The 26,303-nt window shown below is 60.3% G+C and overlaps 4 protein-coding genes across 7 annotated transcripts; all 4 read right to left on the bottom strand.

Moving 5' to 3' along the window:
• Positions 1-1,721: 1,721 nt before the first annotated feature.
• JDV02_001096 (DNA helicase) lies at positions 1,722-5,090 on the bottom strand. Of its 4 annotated transcripts, XM_047981987.1 has the most exons (6): positions 4,511-5,090; positions 4,216-4,447; positions 3,106-4,155; positions 2,872-3,031; positions 2,728-2,788; positions 1,722-2,562 (listed from the first exon to the last, which is right to left on the bottom strand). In XM_047981987.1, the coding sequence occupies exons 1-6, from the start codon at positions 5,005-5,007 to the stop codon at positions 2,469-2,471; spliced, it is 2,094 nt and encodes a 697-aa protein (XP_047837948.1). In that variant the 5' UTR covers positions 5,008-5,090; the 3' UTR covers positions 1,722-2,468. The 4 variants fall into 4 exon arrangements, with proteins under 4 accessions (XP_047837948.1, XP_047837950.1, XP_047837949.1 ...); XM_047981989.1 differs by having other exon boundaries at positions 2,872-4,155; XM_047981988.1 differs by having other exon boundaries at positions 2,027-2,788; positions 2,872-4,155; positions 4,216-4,437.
• Positions 5,091-5,541: 451 nt separating this feature from the next.
• On the bottom strand, positions 5,542-7,027 carry JDV02_001095 (uncharacterized protein; the record flags this gene model as incomplete). Its single annotated transcript, XM_047981986.1, has 3 exons — positions 5,542-5,894; positions 6,017-6,479; positions 6,752-7,027. 3 exons carry the CDS (start codon positions 7,025-7,027, stop codon positions 5,542-5,544), a joined length of 1,092 nt encoding a protein of 363 aa, XP_047837947.1.
• A 409-nt stretch (positions 7,028-7,436) lies between these two features.
• JDV02_001094 (Diphthine--ammonia ligase) lies at positions 7,437-9,890 on the bottom strand (the record flags this gene model as incomplete). Its single annotated transcript, XM_047981985.1, has 1 exon — positions 7,437-9,890. One exon carries the CDS (start codon positions 9,888-9,890, stop codon positions 7,437-7,439), a length of 2,454 nt encoding a protein of 817 aa, XP_047837946.1.
• Positions 9,891-12,450: 2,560 nt separating this feature from the next.
• On the bottom strand, positions 12,451-15,613 carry JDV02_001093 (uncharacterized protein). Its single transcript, XM_047981984.1, has 2 exons — positions 14,543-15,613; positions 12,451-14,282 (listed from the first exon to the last, which is right to left on the bottom strand). Exons 1-2 carry the CDS (start codon positions 14,994-14,996, stop codon positions 13,135-13,137), a joined length of 1,602 nt encoding a protein of 533 aa, XP_047837945.1. The 5' UTR covers positions 14,997-15,613; the 3' UTR covers positions 12,451-13,134.
• Positions 15,614-26,303: the final 10,690 nt, after the last annotated feature.

Genomic DNA, 26,303 nt, shown 5'->3' with positions numbered 1-26,303 from the left:
TTGCGGCTTGATGGGGTGCCGCGCTGTCGTCTGGGCGGCCCGCTTCGTTGTATGCCGGCTGCAGGGCCTCATGGCAAGGCGACGACCAGCAAACTGTGCTTGCTTGTTGCTTTTTCCCCTTTTCCCCTGTCGCACGCGCATGCGCCTCATGAGCACAGCATCTCGTCTCGAGGCATCCTGCCGCGGGGGCCGGGCCCGATTCGATTCGATGCCGCTGTGGCATGCCCGGGGCCCCCTGATGCGATGCTGGGTACCCGCCGTCTCCGAGGACATTTCTCGGTTCAGCCGAGCGCGCGGGCGACCAGACAAGTTCGTTGGGTCTCGGCAACAGCTCATCGTGTCCAGACAAGCGTCCCTGCAGCCCGGTTGAGTACATTGCTACCTATCCCGGGCTCCTCGCGGGCAACGGCTAGCGACGCGCGTCGATGCCAGCGTTGTGTGTTGTCTTGTCCGTCTCAGCATTCATGCCAGCGACTGAGACGGCCCCATGGATATGCGCGACACGGCTTGTCGTGTCTGACCACCGATACAACTACTACGTACAGTATACTACTCACCGCCGCCGCCGCCGCCGCGTGGATGCTGGGCTGGGGTACACTCACTGCACCACCACCAGGTGCCTCGCGGGACAGACCACACGCGGCTTGCTTGCTGACCCTGGTGCGCGCTCCCGCGACCGGGATATCGGTGCATTGTCCTCCTGCCACGTGAGCCTATCCACGTCGGCTCGCCGCCCGCTCATCAGACGGCAATCGATTTGATGCTGCCCAATCCGGTGTCTTCAACCCACCTTGATAACCTCGCAGCCTGCGTACTATGTACATACATGCAGACTGCTTCTCTCAGCTCGCTGCCGATCGAATGCTGCCGTCTCCTCCCTGGCTTGTTTTGTTGGACGCGAATTCAACCTCGAGTCTCTACCAGGACGGACTAGCCCGCGCGGCGTTCCGCATTCCAAGTTTCTAACAGCAGCAACAGTCTGGCGGAAAAGATGACTGCCAGTCCCCCCTCCTTGATCGACTTCTGGTTCGACGATGCCGTAGGTATCGACGGGCCACAAAGAACGAGCGCATGACTTGCGTCCTTGCCCATCCGTCATTGTGCGAGCCTCCGTCGCTTTCCATTTTTTGTGATTCGACATGATGGTCTCTCTCACGCCCCAGCCCGTCTCAGCTCCAGGGCCGCCCGCACCCCCTGCGCAAGGAAAGGCAAGCAAGGTGCCCCGCCCCGACAGAGCCCCCCACCACCACCGCCCGCCCGGTCCGACTGCTGCTTCGGATCACTTACATGCGTACATCGTCAACGGACGAAAGTGAAGGTACGGATCTGCGGGACTGGCTCGCAGTTTGCCACGATTGGCTGACCCGATACCAGTCCCATCCCGCCGAACACGCAGTGGCAAGCCATCCAAGCCAACCAGACGTCTTGCAAAGAGCATTGATTCCTGTGGCGCCTCGGGACGGACTCATTATGGAGCCCGCCCATCGCCCATGTTCCCTGCCCTTGCGACGGGGTGCCCGCAGCCGCGCCCGCCAACTCCAAACCGCGCCATGCCGTGCAGTCAGTTTGACGTCTGCAAAACATGTGACGCTTCACATACCTACGAACCCCCCGAAAGAGAAATACTAACTTGATGGTGGGCTCCGTGGGGGCCGACTCGCTGCCCCCGGCGAGACACCGTGCGCGGCCAGGCCTCCACATTCTCCAACAGATCTCGAGACTATCGATCTGGACCCCCTGCCCAGCATCCAGGGTTCATGGCTTGAATAATAATGCGCGGAGTTGAACCGCCACATTGGACAGCCGTGACGCTCTCCCCGGTCCTCCAAACCTGATTTCAATCATGTGCGGAAGAGCCCGGCAGACCCTGTTCAAAGTCCTCACTCACTGCACTTGCAAGGCACAACTTCTTACAACCCAGCCCCTAGGCGCCCCCCGCGGCTGATTCGACGTCCCACAAGGCAGGCAGTCTCTAGTACAGCGTACTATAGTTACTCTGTGACACGCCTGATATATGGGGAAATGAGCCTTGTCGGATGTATTTGTTTTGCTAAATGGCGCAACGGCTGACTGGGAGTGCATCAAACTGCCTCAGGACTCGATGTCTGCGCCGTACACGTAATTCATTGCCCGTCGACGTCACAGATGCACGGGGCACCACCGTCCTCACAGATGTAGACCGTAGCGTCTGGCTCAGTTCAGAAAGAACCCGTCGGCACGATTTGCCAAGCCGCTTCGAAGTAGCATGTCAATCGTGTGAGCATGATTGAGAAGCAGGGATAGCAAGTCCCACCTTCAGGCCAACATGATTACCTGAAACGCGCAACTTTTGCAGGAAACCATTAGCACGATGGTTGGCTTTTGCTGCACAACCCGTACTTTCTTCACCCAGCCTCCTCTCCCGGCCATGCAGCACGACCAGGGCCGATGGGCACTGCCCAGAGGGTGGCTGCCGCACGGCGTCTGCGTCACACCGTCTGGTCGACCTTTGAGAGGTCCGGATACCGCAGATCGGCCTTGTCTTCTAGAAATTCCATCCACTTCTTGAGGAACTGGCTGCCCCTGCGGAGACGTGTCAGCAAGGCAGCGAGGCTTGTGTGTCATTCCCCAAATTGCCAAGGAGCGGAGGCCCTGCTATCCGACGCAACCAAAGGGGGCGTCATGGTGAGCTCCGTCGCGGGCAGTGGACTGGGACCAACACAGGAGGCACTGGAGACAGCTTCTTACCTCTTTGCTGTTTCCGAGTCGCCTATCACGGTAAGTGATCGCTTCGGGCGTGTCATCGCCACTGTCGGCCAGAGGCATCAGCGTGAAACCGCCCGAAACAAGACTTGCCACAAATGGAGAGGGTCATGAAGGAGGGTCACTGACCGTTCAACCGCCTCTTCTCTCCCAGGAAACCAACCTCCCCCGCATCATTGCTTCGCACGAGGCTTACTATGACTGCCTCCTTTTCTCGGCCTTGGAAGCCGTCGACACTGCCGAGTTCTATGCCCGGGAAGCGCTCCTTGAGCGGCGCCAGCAGTGCCAGCTTTCCGTTGCGAGAGACGGAAAGTCAGCACAAGCACCCACGCCACGACCCAATGTACGCCTAGAATCTCTTACTTGTGCGTTGTAAGGAGTCACCACCGCGATGTCGTCCGGTCGGACTCCTGCGTCGACCAGCTGCGTCACGTGCTGTCGGACGAGCAGCGCCTCCATCTCGTTGCTTTTGCTCTCGCCAGTCAAGCTCCCCCTTGCCTTATTGGGGTTATCCTTATCATCCTCCTCGTTCTTCTCCGGGAAATCCCCACCTTGGGTGTCGATGAAGATGACGGGCTCGCTTGTGTCTTCGTTGTTCCCAACCTCGTACTCTAGGTCCCGCAGGAGACGGGCCTTAACGGCGTCCGCGGCGAGGAGCTTTGACTCGTATAACTCGTCAGACGGAAACCGCATAATGTTCTCATGCATGCGGTACTGAGTCGTGAGCATTCTCTTGATGGTCGGGCCATGAAGGGCCAAGAGGCGATCGAAGAGCGTCGTCTCGAGCGTCATGCCCTTGATGGGCCTGGCGCCGTCCTTGAGCTCCACCTTGACCTTGGAGTTGGTCGACTTGATGGTCGGCGGCAGCTGGAGGTGATCACCGGCGCAAACTACCTTTTTGGCGGCCAGGAGGGGCACCCAACATTGCGCCTCGAGGGCCTGACTCGCCTCATCGATGATGACCACATCGAACTCCTCATGGCGCAGCTGAAACCCGCCGGCGCCGTGCAGCGTCGCAAGGACGACCTTGCTGCCGCCCACAAGATTGCTGACGCACCGCCGTTCCCTCTCGCGATATTCCTTGCGCAACTCTTTGAGATCTGCATAAATCTGCCTCCTCTCCTTTCCACTCTTGGTCTTTTTGATGGATGCCTGCTTCGAGTCCAACTCCGCACGAACGTCCTTGACAATGGCACCGGCCTCGGACGTCTGCGTCAGGACGTCTAGTGAGTGGCTCAAGACTGAGGGCAACAGCCGAGCGGGGTGGCCAAGGCGCACGATGGGCACCTTGTGCGGTGCAAGGCGCTCAACGATGTTGTCGACCGAGATGTTGGACGGGCCACAGACCAGGATTCTCTGCTTACGATGGACCATTTGAAGGATCAGCTCAATCAGTGTGTGAGTCTTGCCCGTCTGTCCTAGTGTCAATTGAAAACTTGCTGGACAACGCTCGTATGTCTGATGGGCACCTACACCAGGGGGTCCGTGAATCAGGGCCACCTCTCGAGAGGCCAGAGCAAAGCGTATGGCATCCTTTTGCGAATCATTTAGCGACGGGTCCAACCACGCAAGATCTTTGAAGTCGGCGTGGTTGGCCAGGTCCGCGGCTACGGGTGATGGGCTGGAGAGCCCGAAGAGGACCATGATGAAGCTGGAGTACTCAGCCTCGGGCATTTTCTGCAGCCTCTCCATTGTCTGGTTCATGCTAGTAGTCATTCGCGTCAGTGACATCATCTTTGGACGTGGAAAACAGTAGGTCGGGGCGTACCGCCGGTACGTCACCTCGTCCGCCAGCTTCACGATCCATACGCGGCCGGAGAAGCCGCCAGCGTCATCGTCCTTGCCCTCGTCGAGCGCCACGCCAACCGCTCCCTTCTGCACCTTGACCACGACGCCGCGCACGCCCTTCTTCTCCAGCTCCTTGACCTCCCGCTTCTTGGCGCTGCCGGCCGGCTGCTCCGCCACGAGCACAATATCACCCGTGCGAATGCCATGCTCCGGGAGGTCCCCTCCGCCGCCGCCGCCACCGCTGGTGGCCGCGTCCGGGGCGAGCTGGACAACGGTCCGGCCGCCGAGCCCGGTGCGCTGCGATGCAACCGAGAGGTTCGTCAGGGCCAGTCCCGCGCGCTGCAGGCTGGTGGGCGTGTGAGAGGAGATGAAGCTCCTGGTCTCAGCGATCTCAGTCTGGAGCTCGTGGGAGAGGAGGGCGAGTTGGGTGGCGGCAAAGGACGGGACGTCAATGGGCTCACTGCTCTTCGGAGCCATATTGGAATCAGTTCGGATTGACCGTTGGTCCGCCGAGTGCCAGTCACGAGCACGTCAGGTCGAGTGGCTGAGCGAGCGGAACGGTCCAAGATGGAGAGAGATGAGAGAGAGGGAGACGACCAGGACCCCACCATCCCACCTCGAACAGCTCCCAAGCGTGGTGGGCACCTGCCTGCTTGCATCATTAGTACCCCACAATAGCTCCTCGTGCAGGCGACAACACACCCCAGTGACCACACACTCCTGGACGGCAGAAGCGAGGAGAAGGGGCCTCTGCATCAACATGTATGAATCATGTGGATTTGTGGTACTGCCTAGCAGTAGCAGTATCAATAGCAGTAGAAGTAGCAGATCAACGAGCCGACCTGCCAGTGGTATCAGAGCAAACGCCAACCCATGAGCCAAAGATGCAAACCACCCCCTCGCTGATCCAAGTATGTCATCACACGTCGTCCAACGCTTCATCCAAAGCTTTTTCTCTCCACAAAGGCAGACGAGCAAATTGCCCAAACCAAGCGCCGGACATTTCCCCAACTAAAGGTCCATGTCCGCCGTCGGGTGTATCACAATCACCACCACGAGCGACACGACCATGATGGCGAGCGCGACAAAGGCGACAATGATGATGGTGCCCCTGCTCGCCGGAAACTTGCCCTTGATGACCCAGTCCTGGCCGTGAAAGTACCGCCGAAACCCCAGCAGGAGCGTCAGTATGCTGATGGCGAGGAAGGTGGCGCCGAGGGGCTTGCCCAGGCGCTTCAGGGTGCCGCTGCCAATGTCGCTGCCCGTGTCCGACAGCGACGTGTTGAGTCGGAACAGCTGCGTCACGGCGATGCCGATGGAGGCAAAGGCCAGTGACGTCCGCAGCCAGGCGAGGAACGTGCGCTCTAAGGAAAGATAAAAAGCAGGTTAGCTCGATGGCTCTCGCGCGCGCGCGGGAGAGCGAGACCGCGACTGATTAAAAAGATTTATAGAACAAAGAAGAAGAAAAAGCGAGTTGCCCGCGTACCGAGAGCTAGATGGTCCCTGGCGACGCTGCCCTTGTTCTCCAGCTCGACGGATTGAAATGTCCCCAGGGGCTTCCTCCACCACGCCATGTCCGCTCCGTTGTCGTCGTCGTCGTCGCCCTTGGCAGCCCTCCCGTTGACATCCGAGGGCCGCCCGTTGTTGGTCGAGGCGCGGGAGCCTCTGCGGGTGGAGCGCCGCGCGGGGACTTGTTGTTGCTCGTCATCCTCGGCGACTGGCGACTGAGAAGAAGGGTGGTCGTATATGGACCGCCGTGACCTCGAGGTGCCTGTCCGCTGCACGCCGTGGTAGGTGCGCGAGGAGGAGGCGCGGGACATGAAGCTCGTCAGCTCGTCGGCGCTGACCTCGTCGCCCGAGAGCTGCTGCAGGGACGACGACGCCTGCCGCGAAGAGGACGCCGCCGGGCCCGGCTCGGGGCTCATGCTTTCGGCGCGGCTGCGTGCGTTCTGCCGTCCAGGTGTCAATAGGTCAAGCTCGACGGGTCAGCGCGCGTTGTCGAGACGTGGAGAAAGAAATGCTGGTAGCTTGCTCGCTTGCTTGCTGCCGTTCCGCCGCCGCTGCCGTTGCCGCTGCCACGACGACCACCACCACCACCACCGCGGCCACCACCTGCGTACCTACCAGACGGGATGCAACGAAGAGGGCGGGGGGGCCAGAAAGGGCAACAAAGCAAGCAGCTCCTGCAGCCAGCCAGCGACGCGACGCCTGGGTGTCTCACCTCGAGGATCTCACTGATTCGCTCGCTCTGCGATTGCCGCCGGTGATGGTTGAGGTTACGAAACGAGACGGTCCTGCTGGGGACCTGTTGCAGTGCTGCTGGCTCAACAGCAGCAGGTTCGGCAGGCGGCCCACTGGCGGCGGTGTTGCTGTAGAGGTTGTTGCTGCTGGCGGCTGCAACGGGCAGCAGGTTACCGTCGTCGTCGCCGCCGCGGCCCGCGTCTGGCCCGCCTGCTTCCGCTGCCGCTGCCGCCGCGACCCTGCTGCTGTCGGCCATGGATGGTGCAGTGGTGCGGTTCGTCGCAGCGCCGTCGCCGCAGAGCCCCTCCCCCTATGCAAAGTGGGATCTAGATGCGATGCTGCACGCGCGAGGCTTTCGCGCGATGCCGTTCACGGGCGGGAGGTGGAGAGGTGAAGCCGGCAAGGTCGTCATGACGTGCTCGCAGCGCCCGCTCGCGCGACTTGAAGCGCTAGGGCGCCACACCCACCATCCATGGATTGTGCAGTACAGTGCCGCCCCAGACGGCCGAGTCTAACTGGACCTCATCGTCGCCCGCCATGGGGTCTGTGCCCATCATCATCAAAGGCATCGCCGGCCATTCACAGGCAGTCAGAGCAAACTGTCTTTTTTTGTTTTGTTTTGGTTGGCGTGTCCTTTGTCATTCACCGCGTCTATTCGTCCCCATCTATGAGGCCAGCGCGCCGAGGACGGTTCTGAATAGTGCCAAGCAGCCAAGCCGCTCACCCCGCATGGAGCGAATCGAAAAGCAAGGCATCATGGCAAATGGCTGGCCCCCCTCGGCCGAGCCCTGAGCCTCTTTCCAGGCGTCTTCGACGCGGTCCAGGTCCGCGTAGATCAGGTAAGGGTCTACCGTGGGAAGTCCAGCGGCGTTCACGCCAATACCCACCATCGACCCCGCGTAGGCCTTTGCCAGGTCTCCTTTCACCCCGGCGAAGCTCGACACTTGTCCCGAGCCCAAAGCCAGCACTGTGTAAATGGCATACACGCTCGCCGTCTGAACAATGGTGTGCCAGCCTCTCCATCCCTCTACTCCGACTTGGGGGACGTACACAATCTCCGCGATCCCCTCCCCGAGCTGCTTGAGCCCGACGTGTGCATGCCACTCGACATCGGATCCGCGCGGCAGGCTTTCAATCTCCACGCTGAATAAGGGCGGAATGCAAGACTCCGGCTCATTCTGCTGGCGCATTGTGAATATCGACCAGTCGGGCAAAGGTGTCTTGGTGCTCTGTCCCTCCCCGACGCTCAGCGACATGAATTGCGGGTTGTACTTGAGATCCCACAGGTCGGGTCCGCCCTTGGCCTCGTCATCCTCATCAGGAGGCGCGTGGGCGGTGGCCCATGCCTGGCCAGCAAGCTCGGCCTTCCGCTCCATTTCATCTGCAGAAGCTGGTCGAGCAAAGTAGACGACGGCGCTGGTCCAGCACTGTATCTTCAATTCTTGCCCAATCCTCCAAAGGTGCTGAAGGGAGAGAACAACCTGCAGCCGAAGCGACGTGTCGGACGGGGGCGGCAACGACATGGAGGCGGGCAAAAGGGGTATTTGCCCAGCAACGTAGACGGCCCTGATTCCCGTCGCCTCGAGCCCACAAGAAACTGGTATGTCAATGGCCTGGCTATAGGGTCCGATATTGGCGGGCGCCCAGTAGGATCGAGACTGGACGTGAAGCCCGTCCCTTCCCTGGCCCACTCGAGCATCAGGCACAGTGAGATATAACGCGATGCTGCGTCCTGCTGGCAGCAGGCTGCCGCAGGATATCGTGATGCGTGACGGAGGGTTCGGCTTGACGAACAGCTTGCCGTACTCGCCGTTCACCTTGGGGAAGTCGGCCATGTCCCGAAGAATGATGATGGTGTTTGTAATCTGTGAAGGATCCAGCGACTTGGAAGCTAGGAACGCCCTCACGCTGTCGACGACCAGCCTCGTCTCTTCCTGTATCGAGACGTCGTCCGGGGCACCGGCATTCGCCAGAAATGCTCGCTGGAGGAGCCCGTCGTCGTGTACACGAGTAGGGCCCAGCCTGCCAAGTAACGTTGACCTACCCGCAACCTCCGATGCCGCTGCCGTTCCTCGCTCTGGCTTCGGTAACGCGACGTCCTCCAGTATACGCTCGAATTTGGCGTCCATGAGCAGAGGCTCCTGAACAATCGTTTTCGCCTCGCCCTCGACGGGTTTGTCCTCGAGTCGAGCGTCGCAAAGTGCCAGCCAGCTGGAGCCGCCGCCTTCACGGACGACCCTCCTTCCGCTCTCGGGCACCACAACCCTTCTTTTGAAGAGCTCGGGCGGGCCGTCGACCACAATGGTTTCAAACTCACCCCCTTCGCCCAGTGCGGCGCCCTCTGCGGCGCCGAACCTCTTAAGCGCAGCCCTGACGCGGTCCACGCCCTCGCGGCTCGTCACTCTCTCCCACAAATGGCCCTCGTCCAGTCCCGCGCTCGCCACCTTGACGATGCGCGCCTCGAGTCCCGCAGCCGCCATGTCCCTGAGCAGCTGAACCTCGTCCGCCGCGGGAGACGGCGACGGTAGCACAGGGTACTTCCACAGGTACGACAGCGGCACAAGGCCAAGGCGCAGGGCCACCGACTCGACCCGCGTGCGCTGGTAGGTGGACAGGATGGCGCCGGAGCACAGCGCGTTGGCTTCAGGATGGCGGGCCAAGACGGCTCGGAGCAGAGGCAGCATCGACTCCGTCTCGTCGACGCCTCGCGGGCCGTCACCAGCGACGCCGGATTCGCCCGCCGTCACCGCCGCAGAGTCGTAGTCGCGCTCATGCCGCAGCGTGGTGCCGAGAATCTGCTGGCGGAAGAGCGGGACGCCCGTGGCGGCAGCGTACAAGGGGAGGACCTCGTGTCCGACCGTCTGGTACATGAAGCTGTTGAGATCCCGCTCGGCCTCGGGCGCGTCTCCCTGCGGCAGCGCGGGTGGTGCCGCCACTCGCTCAGCTGGGTCGACGACGTCGACGGGACGGGTTGCTGCGGCTGGCGAGTCGTCGCTGGCTGGATAGAGGTTGGCCAGGGCCACGACCCGATGGCCATGGTGGATGCAGTGGAGCAGGCCGTAGAAGCTGTCCTTGCCGCCAGACAGGAGCGCAATGACATTGAGGCGTTCCTCGGGCATCTCGTGCAGCGGCGACACGCCTAGTAGGGTGATTTCATGGCCGGCGGGTGCTGAGTCGTGGACTGGTTGGTTTCGCGATATACCAGCTGCGCGTGGACTCTGCATGTACGAACGAGCGTGGACGTAACTTGAGCTTTTTCGGCGGGGCCGTGGACCTCACGTGTGGGCCCGCCGGCGGCCTGCAGCTCGTCTTCCCTCAGGACAGGATCGTCACTCATCATCCACTGGCATCATCACCCATCCTCCAGCACCGCCCAGCCCAGCAGCTGCGGCACGACATCACTCCACGTCCAAAGCTTGTCTCGCCCTCGCAGACACTGGCTCGGGACGAGTTCGCGGGAGTTGTTGTCGTCGTGGCGGTGCATACGAGCTACGGTGGATAGCCGCATCGCACTTTGGGGAACCAACCCGTCGGCTCGTCCCACGGCTGGCTCTCTTCGTACACGCAAGCTTGTTTGAACTTCGTTTGCTCCGGAACGCCTCGTTTGTACGAGCAAAAGGCCCGCCATCACAGCCGCCCACGGCCCCGTCGATGCTCCTCCCCCAGCTGAACAGTCGCCCCACGTGTTCGAGGGCTGGTCCCTTTTTGGCCTCATCCAAGCTCATCTTGGACGCGCCACTCGCCGAACCATCGACAACTCGTCGAGTCAGTCACAGGGCGGGTCGGGTCGTCCAGGACTCTGGGAGGTCGGGGGGCGGACGGGCGGGTGGACGGGAGATCACGGCTTTTGCGGCCACCGCAGTCTACCACCGCCAACGCCGCGCCCGGTGGAAGCCCGCGAGATGGAGCTGACAACGCCAGAGGGCCCTCCTTGTCTTGTTGGAGCCGCCGCCGCCGCCGTCGCCCCCCCCCAAAAAAAAGGCCCTGTCAGCTCGCGCCGCGCGCGGCAGCCCCGTCAATTCTCAGTCTCTAGGTCGGCGTCGCAAGGCGCACGGCTGCGAGCGGCAGCTGTGCGAGAGACAGAGACAAGAGACAGAGACTGAGAGAGAGAGCGGCTTGGCCCGTATCACTTGACACCTCCTCATGGGTGATGACGGCCCGGCACTCGTTCTCAGCTCCGGTTCCTAAAAATGGCCCGTCCGAGCCTGCTTCCTTCCCGTGCGTGCGCATGCATGGCCCGATGCCAGCATCCACGACGTGTGACCGTCACATTTTGGTCGGCAAGTGTTGAAACATGCGCCAGAACAACCCCCCCCCCCTGTGCCTGCTCTCCCAGGCGACATTTTTTTTTATCATGATGGCACCCGTGGCCATAGCTTCGGGTCCAGCCACGGACACGCCCCCGTTCCGTGGCGTGTGCTTCGTTTCGCGCACACGGGCCAACCGGGGAGCGTCCATGAAGTCTCTCACACCCTGGCGGCCCGGGGCTCCGTCCAGTTGATGCGCATTTCAAGGATCGCGAGACGAAGCGCCATTGGTTTAATGAGCACGACAGATTTTACGTGCTACCTTGCGGCTGTACGTAGGTAGTACTACCTACAGTACCTGTATATCGGAGTTTTGTCGCCACCTGCCCTGTCGCAGCCAAGACCTACCGCATCCGCTCCCGGGAAACCCTCACCACCGCGATTTGATTGAAGCCCCATCGTCCGTTCCTCGTCACCGAACTCTAGCCTCGTTCCTGAAATTTGCTCCCCCGCCCCCCCCCCCTCCCCCTCTAGGTTTCTCTCCACCCCCCCAGGTCAGCCGTGTGGTCGAGTTTCCAATGTTAGCACGCCCCCAATTTTTGCCTTCTCAATTTCGCTCAAGAAAAGAGAGCCAAGCTTCGGACCCCTTCTCCACCGGTACGGCCCTCTCCCTGGCGCGCCAGTCCAGTCGTTCCCCCCTCGTCAACCTCGACGACTTCCTCAGCCTGACCCAGGACCCCTGGACCACTTCACAAGGACACTAACTAACTTGCTAGCGGGGAGTTCACTTTTGTTTGCTCCCACCGGCAAAGCCCACTGGAATTAGTACTGCTACTGCTACGACGACGTGCGTCCAGAGCATGGATCAACGCCATAGGAGACCCCCCCCGCCGGGCGGTATACATGCCATCGGAGCGTCTGCAGGCCACCGACTCGACCTTTCCGTTCGAACTTTGCCACTCACTCCCACTCCCCATCGAGATCTCATCAACACAAATTTCGCCAGCAGAAGCACGGGCCAGGCGCGTCGGGCCCGCAAGGACGGGATCCCCCCCATCCCCCCCCCCCCCACTATGGAATCTGGTCTGTGCCTCTTCGTCAGCCGGTCTGTCGACATGACCCTGGTCATGTCCAATTTCTCGGCGTCGTTCGCGTCCAGGGGCCAGGCATAGCGTTCGCATCCTTCCTCCAGCTTGGCGGGAAAAGGGTTCTGGCAGGGGTTCGGAAGCTCACACCAGATGCCCGTCTCCATTGTGCCTGCAGTGCTATGCAGAGGTAGTACGAGGTACGTAGTACAGGTAGCAGTACTCGGCGGTGAACATGTATTCCAGAAGCATTTGCCACGAGCAAAGCAGCGTCCGGATGCAACCTTACATTCAGATGGAAGAACATGCTCCATTAAGTCGGTGTGTCTCATCATGGGCACATTGCTTGTTCCAAATAGTGATACTATTGAGCGTCGTGACCGTGGCCAGCACCTAGTTGTCCTCGACTTGCCTCTCCCGGTGAAAACGAGGCCGGGTGCGAATAAGAAATAGATCGAGCGAAATTCGAAACAAGAGACGGGGCCGATTGGTGGCAGAAGCAAATCGCAGCCAAACAGCCCGGATCCGTCCATCATCCCAATACAGCTCCGCCAGAACGGCGACCGCATGCTGTGAATAATTACAACGAGTGTAAAGAAAACAAATCGCCAAAACATTTTTTTGCCCCTTCGACGTCCCACCCAGTCTGCGAAACGATCGATGAACAACCCACCGTGCACGCCGTGATTCCCAGCCTCCCTTTCGATTCCCTAGACTCTGATGGCTTGAGTTGTCGTCATGATGCAGTGCCAAAGAAAACAAGAGGTTCCCTTCCTCCCAATGTCCAGCTGGTCAAAGAGCTGTGCTTCAAGTTTGATACAAGAATCGGAGAATGATGTAAATGCAAAGTCATAATCGCTTGTTGTGCGCAAATGATTTTAGCCGCCGCTCGTCTAACCAAGGTGCCACCGCACCTTTGAAGGAATAGAAGTTCCCATGTACCCTAATTGCCCAACTCGCTCCGTGGTGGCGACGTTGGCGTTGAAAGTAAAGGTCGTAACGATGTCGTACTTCTGAAGTGGCAGAGAAGCCTAGTCGGAGCGCTTCCGCTTCTTCTTCCCTTGGTCACTACCCTCTTCCGAGGACAGCTCGCTCGCACTACCGGGCACCTCGGAAGTGATTTGGAAGAGGACTTTGCCGAAGTTGGCGGCGGTGTAGTCGTCAACGCCAGAGGCAGCCACCATGGCGGCGTTGTACGGAGCGGCCTCGCCGTTCTCGAGCAAATTCATGACAATGGCCCCACCGGCGTGCGTCCGAGCGTGCTGAGCCAAGTTGTCGCTGCGGGAAAACTTCTTACCGCACTCGTTGCACTCGAAAGGCTTCTCCTGGGTGTGCAGAGAGCGATAATGTCGCTTCAGGTGCTCTTGGCGGCGGAAACGTCGGTTGCAGAGCTCACACACAAACGTCTTGGAGGGATCTTCAGTCAGGGATTGCTTCCGGCCACGGCGGTTGGTTGGAGCAGGAACGGGCGCGGGAGTCGACTCGGAGCCCGAGCTGTCGCCTGAGTTGGAGGCACCGGAATCAGCGTTCTCTGAAACCTGCTGGCCGCTGCCAGTCTGGACATCGCTGGTAGCTGAGTTCATTTTGGGCTCGGTGGTGCAACTCTCCCCGTCCTCGCTCTTCTTCTGGCGCTTGTCCTGGTGGGTGTCCTCGTTGGAGTCGACGCTGGAGGGGGGACTGGGCAAAGACGGAAATGAGAACGAGTCGCTCTCGTCAAAGCCAAAGTCTTCGTCGCTAATGAAGCTGCCGTGACCCAGTGAGACGACCGAAGAGCCGGTGCCAGCTCGCGGGCGGCTGACGTCGACAGGATTGCGCTCGCCGAGGCTAACCAGGTTGCCAAAATCGGACTCTGAATCAAGATCCGACAGGTCCTCAAACGCAGGGAGGTCGTGGGGGGCAGCCGGAGTGAAGTCAAACGCCGGCTGGGACACGTGCTGCTCACACGTGGGCTCGTCTCCGAAGGCGGTGAGCTTGAACTCGGGTGCCAGAGTAGGATTGGAGGCGGCGGAGGACACGGTAAGGTTGCGGGGGTCGCAAAAATCGACGTCGTGCTCCGACGCGATTGATCGCGCGTACGGCGTGGGCGACGGCGACAGAGACGGACAAGACGCTGTGGACAGGTCACTCGTGGTGCCGCCGTTAAGCGAGGGGACGTTGACGGGTTGAGATTGGATGTACACTGTCCGAAATCGGTTAGTGAGCAACCCCGCTTATCAGATAGGCACAATGCAACAATAAGCGATAGCGACACGGGTGGTTCAAACCCTCCACCTGCCACCAGGGCCGCCGTCGACTTTCCGGGTACAAGTGTGGGAGGCGGGTATTACGGGTACGAAGTTTTGCAATTTGCCTTCCCTCGTTGTTGTGCTCGTCTCAATGCGTGCCACAGGATCGTGGGGGAATGGTCGCTACAGGCAACATGGACAGGTCCCAACTTACCAGGCGTCATTGGCGGCGAACCACTGCTAGACCAGTCCAGCACAAGATTCTCGACAGGTTCCAGGCCAGCCTTGATCCCGCCGAGGCCATCAAGGCCGGAGAACATGGGGTTCATCGGCGTCTGCAGGACGTCGCAGCTCTTGGGGCTGCCGATAGCACTGCCGGAAGTAGACAGAGGCGGCGTGGACGGGAAATAAGGGCTGTCGCTGAACTCCGTCTCGAGCATAATGGCGGGTTTGTGGTTGACGAACGAAGGCGAGCCCATCAAAGGCATTACTGAGGGGCCGTTGCTCATGAGCGTCGGAGGATGGGAGCAGGACGAGGAGCCAGGTCGAGAGTAGATGGGCGTGGACGGCAACGGGAGGACGGTAGGGTACATGGCCTTGCCCTTGGAGTCGTGTTTGAAGAAGGCGGGAGCCTGAGCTATCGCTTGAGGCATGACAGTGGCGTCCATGGCTCTGGGCGGTCGTTCCGGGTCCTGACCCACGGGGATGCGTGTTAGTCACTGCATCCAGACCCCAAGATCAGACGGAGCAGTCGCCTCTCACCTTGTAAATGGCGTCGTGCGAGTGTCAATACAGTTCGTGCTTTCTTCTCGTTTCGCAGGCGTCTCTCGATGGTGGGATTAGGCGTAGGTATTTGACGTAGTATACAGGCTGGCTCGCAAGGGCGAGTCTAAAGTGTCCTGGTGGGCGAGTGGCCAAATGACGGTGTGGTTTTGTTCTCGGTTCCTTGAGCAAGGAGCGGACGACAGCCTCTCGGACGAGTGAAGGACTGCCAAGGTATTATGGCTCGAGTGTGGTTTCTGTGGTGTTGTACATGAACGACAAGGCGCACACTCTGGTGGAAGTTCTGCACTGGGTGACAGGACTGGCCAGAAGTAGTCGTGATGTCGTGGGGTGTAAAGGAAAGGCGGGAATTTCTCGAAGCAAGAGCGAGGAATTCCAAGTGTTGAAGAAGATCGAGTCACTGGAGGGAAAAGAAGAAAGAACCGAGACGGCAATAATAAAAGACAACAAGATCAAAAGAACACCAGATCCGACCAGGTTGCCGATCGAGTGGTGGTGAAGGGGTCCGTGGTGGCATAAGTAGAAAACGAGGCCCGAGATCAGCGCCCAGACACCAGGCCATCGAAAAGAAGGCCGACAGCGATAGGCATGACCCAAAGTCGCCTCCACGCCTGTCTCACTCAACCCGACCAGGATGCTAGAGCGGGCCCGAGCAAGGATCCGTCGCGGCGGCCGGGGCGGCACAGTCGACCTGTCTACGTCTGTCTTCGTCGCCGTCCCTTGGGACGCCCACACCTCCCAGATCCTTGTCTGGGACGAAGTGCGTGCGTGCGTGCGTGCCCTCCACCTCTGGGCGTGCGTCGAGTTGCGCGGGCACGTTGTGGAGGGTGGTGGTAGTGGTGGCGAGGCAAGGTGGGCGTCTGGGCTGGCTGGTGTGGGCGATGGTGGGTGGATGGACGATGGTGGGTGGTGGGTGGAGGGTGGAGGGTCGTGGAGGAGGCAGTGGACACTGACTGACTGGTACCAGAGAACAGCAGGCCCGGCGCAAACACCTCGTATGAAGGGAGCTCGCGCGCCCGCTCGTCGGCCGCTGCGGCGGCGGCGGCGGCGGCGCTGGCGGTGGTGGTGGTGGATGGCGGGGATTGAGTAGACGCCCCCAAGATGGATGGACAACAGGATTGGGCAAGCCGGGGAAACTGTGATGGATGGACTACTGGCGCTGGCAGTGGTCAGTGGTGACCCTGCCCTGCTGTTGCTGCTGCTACTACTAGTAGCGACCGACGCGGGTACCTGGCGGACCAACGCGGGTGACGGGGCAGGCCTCGTCGAAGGACCCGACCCGACGTCGTCAATGGCTGACGGCGGCCATCTCCAAAGGCCCCATCGAACCTTCCCTCCACAGTTCAGCGGTCCCCGTCCAAGCCGTCCGCCCCCGGCTCGCTCCCAGCCCAGTCGACGATGACCCAGTCGAGCGAGCGAGCGGCCCAAGCCTGGACGGGGCCACACGGGAGAGTGCGAGGTGACTGGCTTGACTGACTGGCTGGCTTGGTCCAATTCCTTGTGCTATGTATGGATGGATGGATGGATGAATGTAGGCAGTAGGCGTGTCGTCGAAAGGTGGGTGTCCTGAGTGCCTGAGCGGCCACACCAGCACCATGGCGCAGCCACTGGAGCCACCCTCTCGATTCATGAGGTGATGGATGGTGAGTTGCAAGTGGGCGCGGGGGATGGGCTTCTAATTCGGGACCAAACCCAGTCAGCCAGCCAGACGGCACAGCACACTGCCCACCCCAGCTGCGGGCTTGCAGCTCGCGCAGGAGGGTTGGATTTCAATGCGCTGGGCAGTCGGGCTGTCCGCGCAAGCGCGCCTGAAGGCGCAACTAAGCCAAGCCTCTGGGGCCACGACTCGGAATCATAAGGTGCTACCTCTAAGGGTAAGGACCTATCTTGACTTCGTACTTGCCCCAGCACCTCACGAATTCCCATGTATCCCTACCTCTGTAGGTAGGCAATTACCCTGCTGAGCAGAGGTGCCTTCCCTGGTTTTCTTGGGCGAGGAACTTGCCAATCAATGCATGGCTGAGTGCTGGGAGAGACTGGACCGCCCAGAGGTAGATGTACCCAGTACTAAACTTACAACCCTCGTACCGGGCAACTTCCCGAACCTTGTTTCTCATCTCGCTGTGGTACCTGACGAGCGGTCGCTGCAGCTCGTTGGCACGCTGCAAATCCTCTCATCGCCATCGAGCCTCCATCCATTGACCGGCTGGGTGAGCGGCGCCTGCGCCCACCGCGTCCAGCCGTGGGATGGGATGGATGCAATGGATGCATCGCCGCCTGTCATTTGCTGGGCGCCTCTATCCAATGCATGCACTCACTCGCATGCACATTGACCGACGCGTGCATGCACCGACTGACTTGATGGAGAGGTGCGAGGTAATTAGGTAGCGCGCCCCCTCCCTCCCACCAGTGACCAGTCGCGACACAAAAAAGAAGGAGCCGGTCGGGCGGCCTCTTCCTTGCGCTCTGGCTTGTCTGGCTCATCAGTCCGTCTCCACCGCCAGTGGAGCGAATGGTTGTGCATCCGCGCGTCTCTTTTTCCTCTTTTCGACCGCGGGCGCCTGGGTCTGAGCACGCTTGCACGCGCACAGAGTCGCGTCACAATACCGTGCATAACCCTGCATGGCCAAAGGCCCGCCACCAATGGCTCAGATCGCCTAGCGTGCACAAGAGCGCTAACCCGCCGCTCGCCTTGTTGGACTCCTTGCCTCTGATGGGATCGTCGCTCCGACGCGTGCTCGCGGCTGTGCACAGCCCTCGAGGACCGCCTGTGTCTGTCACACCAGCTGCCGCTCAACCAATGCAAGGCACATGCAGGCGATGGCGCCGTGTCGTATGCACGAGTATGCGCGCTCGGAGCCGCTGTGCGCTGCGTTGTGGTGCTGTGCGCGCGGCGCCTCCATCACCTCGCTTGTACGTGTGCTGGTACTCGCACATGGTAAACTGCTGATCGCTGATTTCACCAGAGCCGTCCGCCGTGGCTCATATGACCTCATCACGCTAACACCCACCGGCACCGTTCCCATCGCAAGGCCTCCATTCAGAGCAGCGGTTGGCCAATGGCGCGTTGGAAAGCGCCGTCTGCTACACACAGACCAAGGCAGGCGAGTCAACAGCGATCGAGAAGAGAAGCTGCCTGGCGACTTGCCCTGCCTGGCTTGACTCTGTTTACACCCCAACAACTGCCATGGCGCAACAGAGCGGAAGAAGAGGGGACGGGACGACATATCGTCATGGCGGATTTGGTGGATTCCGGCCCCGGTGACATGCCACCCGCTCGCCGCCCCGTGGGAGTGGGAGGGAAGACGAGCAACGGGGGGGCCCGATCTGCGCACCAATATGTCATCTACGTGGGTATCGACAAGCCAAGCGGGAGTCCGCGGTGGGCGGCTGCGAGGGCGTCGTCATGGCCCAGTTTCATGGACGAAGACAGAAGCCCACCCGGGCATGCTTTCCCCCCATGATCCCCATCCACCCGACGGCGGCTCTGGTCAGGTATCTGGCAACCCGGGCTTGCAGCCTGCATGACGCTGGGCGCCTCGATTTCTCGTTTTCGCGGTGGGCCGCACGGCTGGTGGTGTTGCCGCAAAGCAATACGAGACACACCTGGGCAAGAAAAAAAATCGTGTGCACCCCTCAAAAAGTCTTACGACCAGAGGCACAGCACCCAGCGAGCGAGCGAGCCGCTTCGTGTTGAGCAGAACGACGCCTCTGGGTTGCGCAACAAACGGCCCACGGGTGTGGATGCCACTAGTAGCTCGCCAACCCGCTCCTCTGGGAACAGCCTCAACTCATCAGCTAGCGCTTGGTGAGATGGCATGGCTGCTCACGCTTTCCGCTCCTCGGATCTCCACACGCTCCTCTGGTGATGAAGATGCATGGAGTGCACGACTTTGCGTTTCGGCGGGCGGTGGCTTCATCAAAAGCCTCCACTGGGCCATGCCCGCTGTCGACGCCGTCTGGCCCGCAGTCCCGAAGCCTCGGATTGGAGCCTTTTGCTTGGCCCATGGCCAGCCGCGGCATGTTAGATTCTCTTTCCACCAGGCCGCTCTCAGGCATGCCAGAGAAAGCGGACGGCCAGCCATGTGTACCGGGTCGTTTCACGATCCCAGATGACAGCGGGACGGGAGCGAGTCACGGCAGCACGATATCTCTCGACATTGGACGAAGATCGAGGCCAGGTTCAGCCTAGCAATCCACTCGCCCTCGGTCGTTGCGTTGCGGGCGATTCATGATGGTGCGCATCTTCCCGCATCGCCATGCGCAAAGCAAGGGAGTTGAGCCAAACGCTTGCTTTACTGGACGAAGACCTGATCACTCGAGGAGCGACATGTTGCTGGCTCTCGACCCCAATGCCACATGCAGTCAGCCATCTATCTTTGCCATCCTTGCAGCGACGGCGATGCTTGATACGCTTGACACGGTATGCAGGCCTTGCGCTCGTGGCTTGGTCATGCCTGGCTCTTTGCGGGCCAAACGGATTTAGACAATGGTTTGCTCGCAGAGCAACGTCGGGCCAGTCTGATAGTCCCCGAAGCGCGCTGACTTGCGGTAATGCGAATCGCCTGGCTTGCTTGACTGGACCTTGAGCCCACGCCGCAGCTTGAGCCAGGCAACAATCAAAAGCGTTTGCTCGGTCTGTCCTTATCACCGCCTATACTTGCCATACCCACCTACCGAGCAGCAGTTGGCTATGTTGCGTCTGCATACCTGGAGTGCGCTGTCGGGAAATATGGCGGCCACCAGCGTGCTCTCCGGCTGCACGCGCGGCCAAACATGGCAAGGGGGGGAACCGATGGCGAGGGTGCCATGGAAGAAGGCTCGTCACCGAGCTGTGGATATGTCGCGGGTTCTACGGCTTCACGACCCGAGGCCGTTGGGTGGCATGAATGATGGTACCCCGGTTCCAATGAAGTGGACAGATATGCGCAAAGGCCCAAACTTCAGATGAGGATAACGGCACCAAGCTTGGCCAGGATGCCAGCACAAGCCACTTTTATGCCACAGGCTGAAGATGCGGCAGTGGTCCCATTGGCTGGCCAGAGTGCCTCTCAACCTGAAACCTTAGCGCTGCATAAAGTGTCGACGGTGCTTTTGGCCGTTGGAGCGCAGCGCAATGCAAGCTCGAGGCGAGCGGGTGACGGCACTGATGATGGGCAGCGCCATCGCCCACTTGGTTCACAAGTCGGGCGCGCTGTGCACCGAAAGAGAGCGGCAGGCTCCTTCCTGCCCTGGTTCCAGGGCAAACAGCGCAGCCAGTTGGAGCATGCGTGGGGGGGTGTCCCAGGGCCGGCTGGATGGATGACCTTCCATAATATTGGGCGGCGGCGGCGCGCCTGCCGGGTACCTGAGGTACCTTCCCTGCTTTGCCTGACGGGCCAATTGTGCCTCTATGGTGCGGCCCGCATCAACCAATGCCCATCGCCCATCTAGGCATGGATCAATGGGATGTCACTCGTCCAGGCCGTCGTCCACAAACAGGCCCTGCAACGTGCATATCGGTTCCTGCACCTCGACCTGTACCTGCAGGAGCGCCCAAGCAACTAAGAAGCATCGCCGTCAAGATGCTCCTGTCGCATGCTCGCTTGCCTCTCCACTTTTCTCGACCGAGGCGTGGAGAATGAGCACCAAGAAAGAAAGATTGCCCTTGACGGTGGACATGGAAATGGCTCATTACGTACCGTACAGACAGTCTGGTTGGCAAACCGTCCATCCCAAAGGGCCGCCCGCTGCCTGCACAGCGCTCCCCGCAATCGACGGTCATCTAGCTGAAACAGGAAGCTCTACCTGTCATCCAGCAGACAATTGAGCCTGAGCTAACGATGGAACTCGGCGGCATCGACGGAAGAAGCCATCCAGGCACGCCATCGTGCACCTGCGCCTGCTGCTCTCGTCGCATCCGCAAAAAACGCGAGAGCAAACCGCATACGGGGCGTTTGCAATGAATGCAGCAATGCCTCCTGCGGGCGCTCAGGACCGTCCATGTTGGGCGTGCCATGCGACGTGCGATCGTCAACGCCTGGCATCGATGCCCAGCCGTGTGTCCGCGAACGCAGACGTATCCAACGACGGCACGTCCAGAGTGCATACATACGTATGTACGTGCGTACGTAGTCGTGCTATATACTTTTCATGTGCAGGCGAGACAGGGCAGTAATATCACAATGCATAAGGTACGGAGTTTCCTACCTCTTGCGCACCCTGCTGAGAGTTGTCATCCTGCCAGGTACTAAGGTAGGTTCATCAATGTATTCCGTGCGAGGAAGTGTGTGTGTGTGTGTTCCCACAGGAGCAGTAGCCCATCAAGGACACCATCACACGTCTGTAACGCCTCTTGGCACGCCATGCCGTTTGCTTGCCCTGTCCTGTCTCAAGCGGTGAGTCGGCAGTTGGGGCCACGTCAATGCAATCATCACACGGTCAATGATGTGATCAGGGAAACATCTTTCCACGTGTGCCGGACGCCATCGCTGGCGGGCCTGGCACGGCCGGCCGGGCGTGAAGACGGCGTGCAGATCTCTGAGCGTTGCACAACGTGCCAACAGGCGTAGACATGCGCGCACGAGTAGTACCAGGTAGGTTGTACAGTGCCTATCCCGTCCCATAATCGTGCACTCTGGCGCTTCTGCACTCACACAAGTTCTGCATTCGTGCATGGGGCCGACGCCCCCGTGCGCCCCGAACCCTGCACGACGCAGGTACGTTGTTGTACCTTGGGTGGTCTGCTCGCTGCGCCGTGCCGCCTCGACGTCGAGCAAGAGATGCAGCCATCCGCACTGCCCCGCAGGAGGGTGTTGGGAGTTGCATGGTACTCATACTCCAACGGGGAACGGGTCGACCGGGACGGACCATTCGACTCGACTCGAATCCGCTGGGCCGGCGGGATGCGCAAGGGTGCCGCCTCCCCCCAGGAGGGGTGCCTCGCACACTGGCTCCACGGCATGGGCGGCTTGGGAATTCTCTTGCCAACGGGCATCCCGGCGGGTGGGTTCGTCATCCGCCGCTGCGCTGCAGAGCGAGGCAGTGACGTGAGAAGGATCATGTACTCCGTACGAACCATGTGCTCCTCGGCCTTGTTGCACCATCTGTCCCTGATGCAGGAACCAACGATTCTCTACTGGCCGACGGACGACTGAGCTGCGGACATGAGCGCTCGTATGGGACGAGAGGTACGTACATCGTCCTGGTACGAGGCGGGAAAATCTGGTGTTTCATGTCATGGGCGCATTGAGAGAGGATTGTTGCCTGACATGTCCGTATTGTTGAATTGAATGCCTCGACATGCCTCAAGTAAGTGTCTTAACTCTATACCTAGGTACCTACCTTAGGTGCCTTACCTAATACCCCGACGGTCCGTGCCGTATGAAATTTCAAGGTTTGTCGTGCCTTCCTTCGATATGTCCCGCCGTCAAGTGTGTGCCCTGGCGAACGCCGCCTGCTGCAGGTGCAGGTTTTGCATTGTTCAGGCACCAGACGACGGGGTGCAGACCTCGATCAGGCAAGGCGTGGACGCAGGTACCTGCCTGAGGTTGTCCTCGTACCTGCCTTGCCACTCATTTCGGCGCCCATGCCTCTCTTCTTGTTCACCGTCCTGGCAGTGCGTACCTACCGCTCCTGTTCCTGGATCCGACCCCACCTCTTCCCGACCTTCACAAACAGGCCGCGTTGCGACCCCACGGCTATGTTCTCATCGCAACGTCGGGTGTAGCCCATCACTGCCGACAGACTCCAGTCGTATTTGGATGGACGGCTCGAATCCGTGCCCTCCAAACGACACAGCGCGGTGCTCTCTCGTCATGTCTCGGCTCGTCCTCCGCGGCGCTCCTCGTGAGCGGCTGAAACAGCCAGTCCTGCAAGCCATGTCATATGAAGCTTTGAGGAACCGAGTCCGCTACCTCGGTGCGGCTTCGTCGGTGGCGAATCACGACGTTGGAGGCGTGGGCTTGAACGTCTCATCGCGCCACAACGCAGCCCGCCAAACCGAGCAAGCCTGTGTGGTGGTCAAAGCTTGGGTTCGTGCTGCCTCCTCTTGGTCATGTCGACCCCTCGTTCGATTGTCCGTTTGCTGATGTCGGGGAACCGGCAGCTCACCCCTCCCAACCCCAGTGCCATCGGGACGAGCCCGCTAGTCCGTCCACAGTGTCGAGACCCCAGCATCCCAGGCCAACAGCTCACGGCGCCGTTGAGCATTCTTTGGCTGTTCACGGCGCTAGGTGCTAGTTGCTCGCTGGCGCTCCCACATCTGCACCATCCCGGAATCTGCACCAGCCGGTCGCGGCCAAATAGCTAGCGCCATGCTAACCCAGTTGAAGGCTGGCTGGCTGCTCGCCACCGACACTGCGGTTGGGCCGCCCTTGCCTGGGAAGTGATCGCATATTCAACCCACTGCAGAGCACCAGGTTGGTCGACGATGCTGTTGCGACGACACCCCCAAGCACATCACCGACAGTCCGGGTCGTAATTATCCGGAGCCAGTAGCATCACCCAGCCGAGAAAGCCAACCCACCCAATGGCAGCTTCGTCGCGACGGAACTGTCACAGGAAGGGTCTCCGGCGCCAGGTGCCGAGGTAGGAAGCATGTGCTTGTGGTTCAAGGCGTGGCATGATGATTGATGCCCAGAATCAGCCACGAGCATCCGACTACTTTGTCGTTGCAAGCGTCGGTTGTGCCACGTAGCTCCCGACTGCAAGGGCGCATCAGCATCTCGTCTCAGAAGTCGTGCCTATCGGGTCACTCGAGAGCCTTGGTTTGGCTTATCTTCAAAGCCAGAGGCGTTAGACGAACAGGCATGACCCCGGAGGCACAGCAAGCCCGCAGAGTGCATTCTTCGCCACTTTGCAAAATGCACCTGTGCAAATCTGTTCGAGCCCCGGCATCAGGTCCAGTACTCCAGCGGCGGCAAGATCAGACAAACTGGATCCGCTTGGACATGGGTCAGCTAACGGCCCGGATGCGTAGCCGTGTGGCCAGGGCCGTCCATGAATAATGATCCCCGGCCGGACAGGGGTTAAAATGACCCCGGTATTCTGACCTTGGCTCAATCCCCAGATTTCCTGACCAGGACACCTTTGGCTGCAAATTGCGGCGTGGGTCCGGTCAAGTTTTGGCATGATTCTGGAAGATCCTAGAGACGAAGACAACCAGGTGTGGTTTCCCTAATTTGCGCACATGTTGTCCGGCGCCTGTGCTGTTCTGGATTCTGAAGCAGATGTAATGGCTCCCGCGTCGCATGGGCCGCCCTCCTGGCGACGTTTGTTGTCAGCAATTGGCCCAACGTCGTTGTTGTGCCTGGCAATTCGCCGTTTTCTGTTCGAGTCTCCGTCGCAATTCGTGGATGGCATGCTGCGTTGGGCTCAGACTCTGTTACGCCCCCCCCCCATGACCGACTTGCTCGTGCGCTTTTTGAGGTCTAATCCGCATCTGTAGGAGGCCACGACGATGACCGGGGCGTCCCCCAGACTAGCGCGGCCAGGCCTTGTTGGCGAGCCAAGTCCCATGCCAGAGAGCTTCTCGAAGGCCTTTGGCTTGAGCGCCGGCCGTCAACGCACCAACCCACCGTCGACGGTCGACCGTCGACGGCCTCCCAAGCCTCCGTCGCGGCAGTAACTAGTAATGTGACCGAAGCACCCAGCCACGCAAAGTGATGTAAACTTTTCGAGTTCGCCCCCACGTTGACTTAGCCTGCGCGGGTTTGACGATCTTGTCCGGGCCCAAGAAAGGTCCACTCGTTCATCCAAAGTCGGGGGGCGTGGACCCTGATGAGGGGTTGACAAATCGGCAACGCAGCCTAGCATTTGGAACACCGGCCGAATCCGCCGGCGAACATCGCAGCTGCCAGACACCAGCCTGGTTGTGCTCATGCACATTGGAGCAACCCCAGGGCCGGGACTGGGAGCGGTCAATGCCTCGTGTCGATGGCCGTATCCCAGGTCGCGAGCTGCTGGCCAGCGGGCGTCACGGATGCTCCAAGACACGTTCCACGGGCATTGCCACGTCGTGTCTACGAGAAAGAAATTGCTAGCACCGCGATGGACCTGGCGTACTTGGTGAACCCGTCAAGCCAGGCGCGTACGGGTTGCTTCTTCAACGTCGAGCGTATCAGTTGAGTGGAATGCAATCAAGTACCCTTCAATGTGTTCCCACAGCCATGGCGAAGCTGACACAGTCGGAACAGGACTCTTGGAACCCTCAATGAAGACCTTGCTTCTGGTGGAACAACATCTCCGGACCTCTTCGGGGCACATCGGCGGCAATGTCTAGGACAGGAGGCGTGATGGCCCTGGATCGCACCAACCTAGGGCTGTTGCATTCATTTGTTCACGCCCAGGTGCCCTACAAGGAGCGCTTCCGATATTTGAAACAGCCGCCTTGCGGATCGCGAAGCCGCCAGGTATTATCCTAACGCGCACCGCAACCGAGCTATCACCAACAGTGCAGATGTTTGGGCACGGAGAGCAGCGCCGGCCAGACCCTGGCAGGGCAGGGTGTGCCGTGTCCAGTCCAGTGAAGGGCTCTCGGCGAGGCCAAGTTGTATCGGGGAGCTTTGGCCTCGTCCAAGAAGGGTCGTGCGATCTGAGCTGGAGGCACATGGACGTGTCAATCTCACATCGCCAATGCTGTTGGCGGACTCGGCTGCACACGCAGTGCGCCCCGACGGGTCTGTGACCATTGACATTTGGGCAGACGGTACGAATTGTCGACTACCTGCCCGGGTTGTCTGTGTAGCTCCCCAACTTCAGCCTTCCTTTTTCTGTTCTCCCGGGGGTGTCTTCTCCATCAGAAGAAGCATTGCGATGGCGGCCGTGACGTGAGGGGACCAAAACAGGGCACGGGCCCCAAGCGCTTTGCTGGCGGGCTGGCGTTTGACAATGACTTGGGTTTGTCTCGCGGCGGCCCCGCAAAATATTTGATGGCTGCTCTACGGACGCGGGCGACATGTCATTGCTCGCGGCTGGACGGCGTTCTGCCGCGCCACGCCACGGGGCAGGGTCTTGTGGCGGCGGGACGCAAAAGGAAGCCTGTGAGACAGGTCGCGAAGTCTCTGCAGGTTGCAGGGCTCAGACGTGGGAAACTCTCCGAGGCCGTCGGGCTTGCCATGGCTCCTCGTACGCGCCCGATCCAATGCATCGAGGGGAGGGGAGACGACGCAAGCGGGGAAAGGACGAGCTGGATGGACATCGATCGGGACACA

This window comes from Purpureocillium takamizusanense, chromosome 1 (genome assembly GCF_022605165.1).
Source record: "Purpureocillium takamizusanense chromosome 1, complete sequence".
Classification (NCBI taxonomy): domain Eukaryota; kingdom Fungi; phylum Ascomycota; class Sordariomycetes; order Hypocreales; family Ophiocordycipitaceae; genus Purpureocillium; species Purpureocillium takamizusanense.
The sequence above is the reverse complement of the archived record's forward strand: the minus strand, read 5'-3'. Positions and strand labels throughout refer to the sequence as shown.

What these genes read in the sequence shown, in the direction of transcription:
- JDV02_001093 (XM_047981984.1), bottom strand. Translation starts at nt 14,996, where the DNA reads ATGGACGCCACTGTCATGCCTCAAGCGATAGCTCAGGCTCCCGCCTTC. An exon ending in TTCGCCGCCAATGACGCCTG is followed by an intron (nt 14,283 to 14,542) that starts GTAAGTTGGGAC and finishes GATTTCGGACAG; the next exon opens with TGTACATCCAATCTCAACCC.
- JDV02_001096 (XM_047981987.1), bottom strand. Translation starts at nt 5,007, where the DNA reads ATGGCTCCGAAGAGCAGTGAGCCCATTGACGTCCCGTCCTTTGCCGCC. An exon ending in TGATTCACGGACCCCCTGGT is followed by an intron (nt 4,156 to 4,215) that starts GTAGGTGCCCAT and finishes ACACTAGGACAG; the next exon opens with ACGGGCAAGACTCACACACT. An exon ending in GACTCGGAAACAGCAAAGAG is followed by an intron (nt 2,563 to 2,727) that starts GTAAGAAGCTGT and finishes ACGTCTCCGCAG; the next exon opens with GGGCAGCCAGTTCCTCAAGA.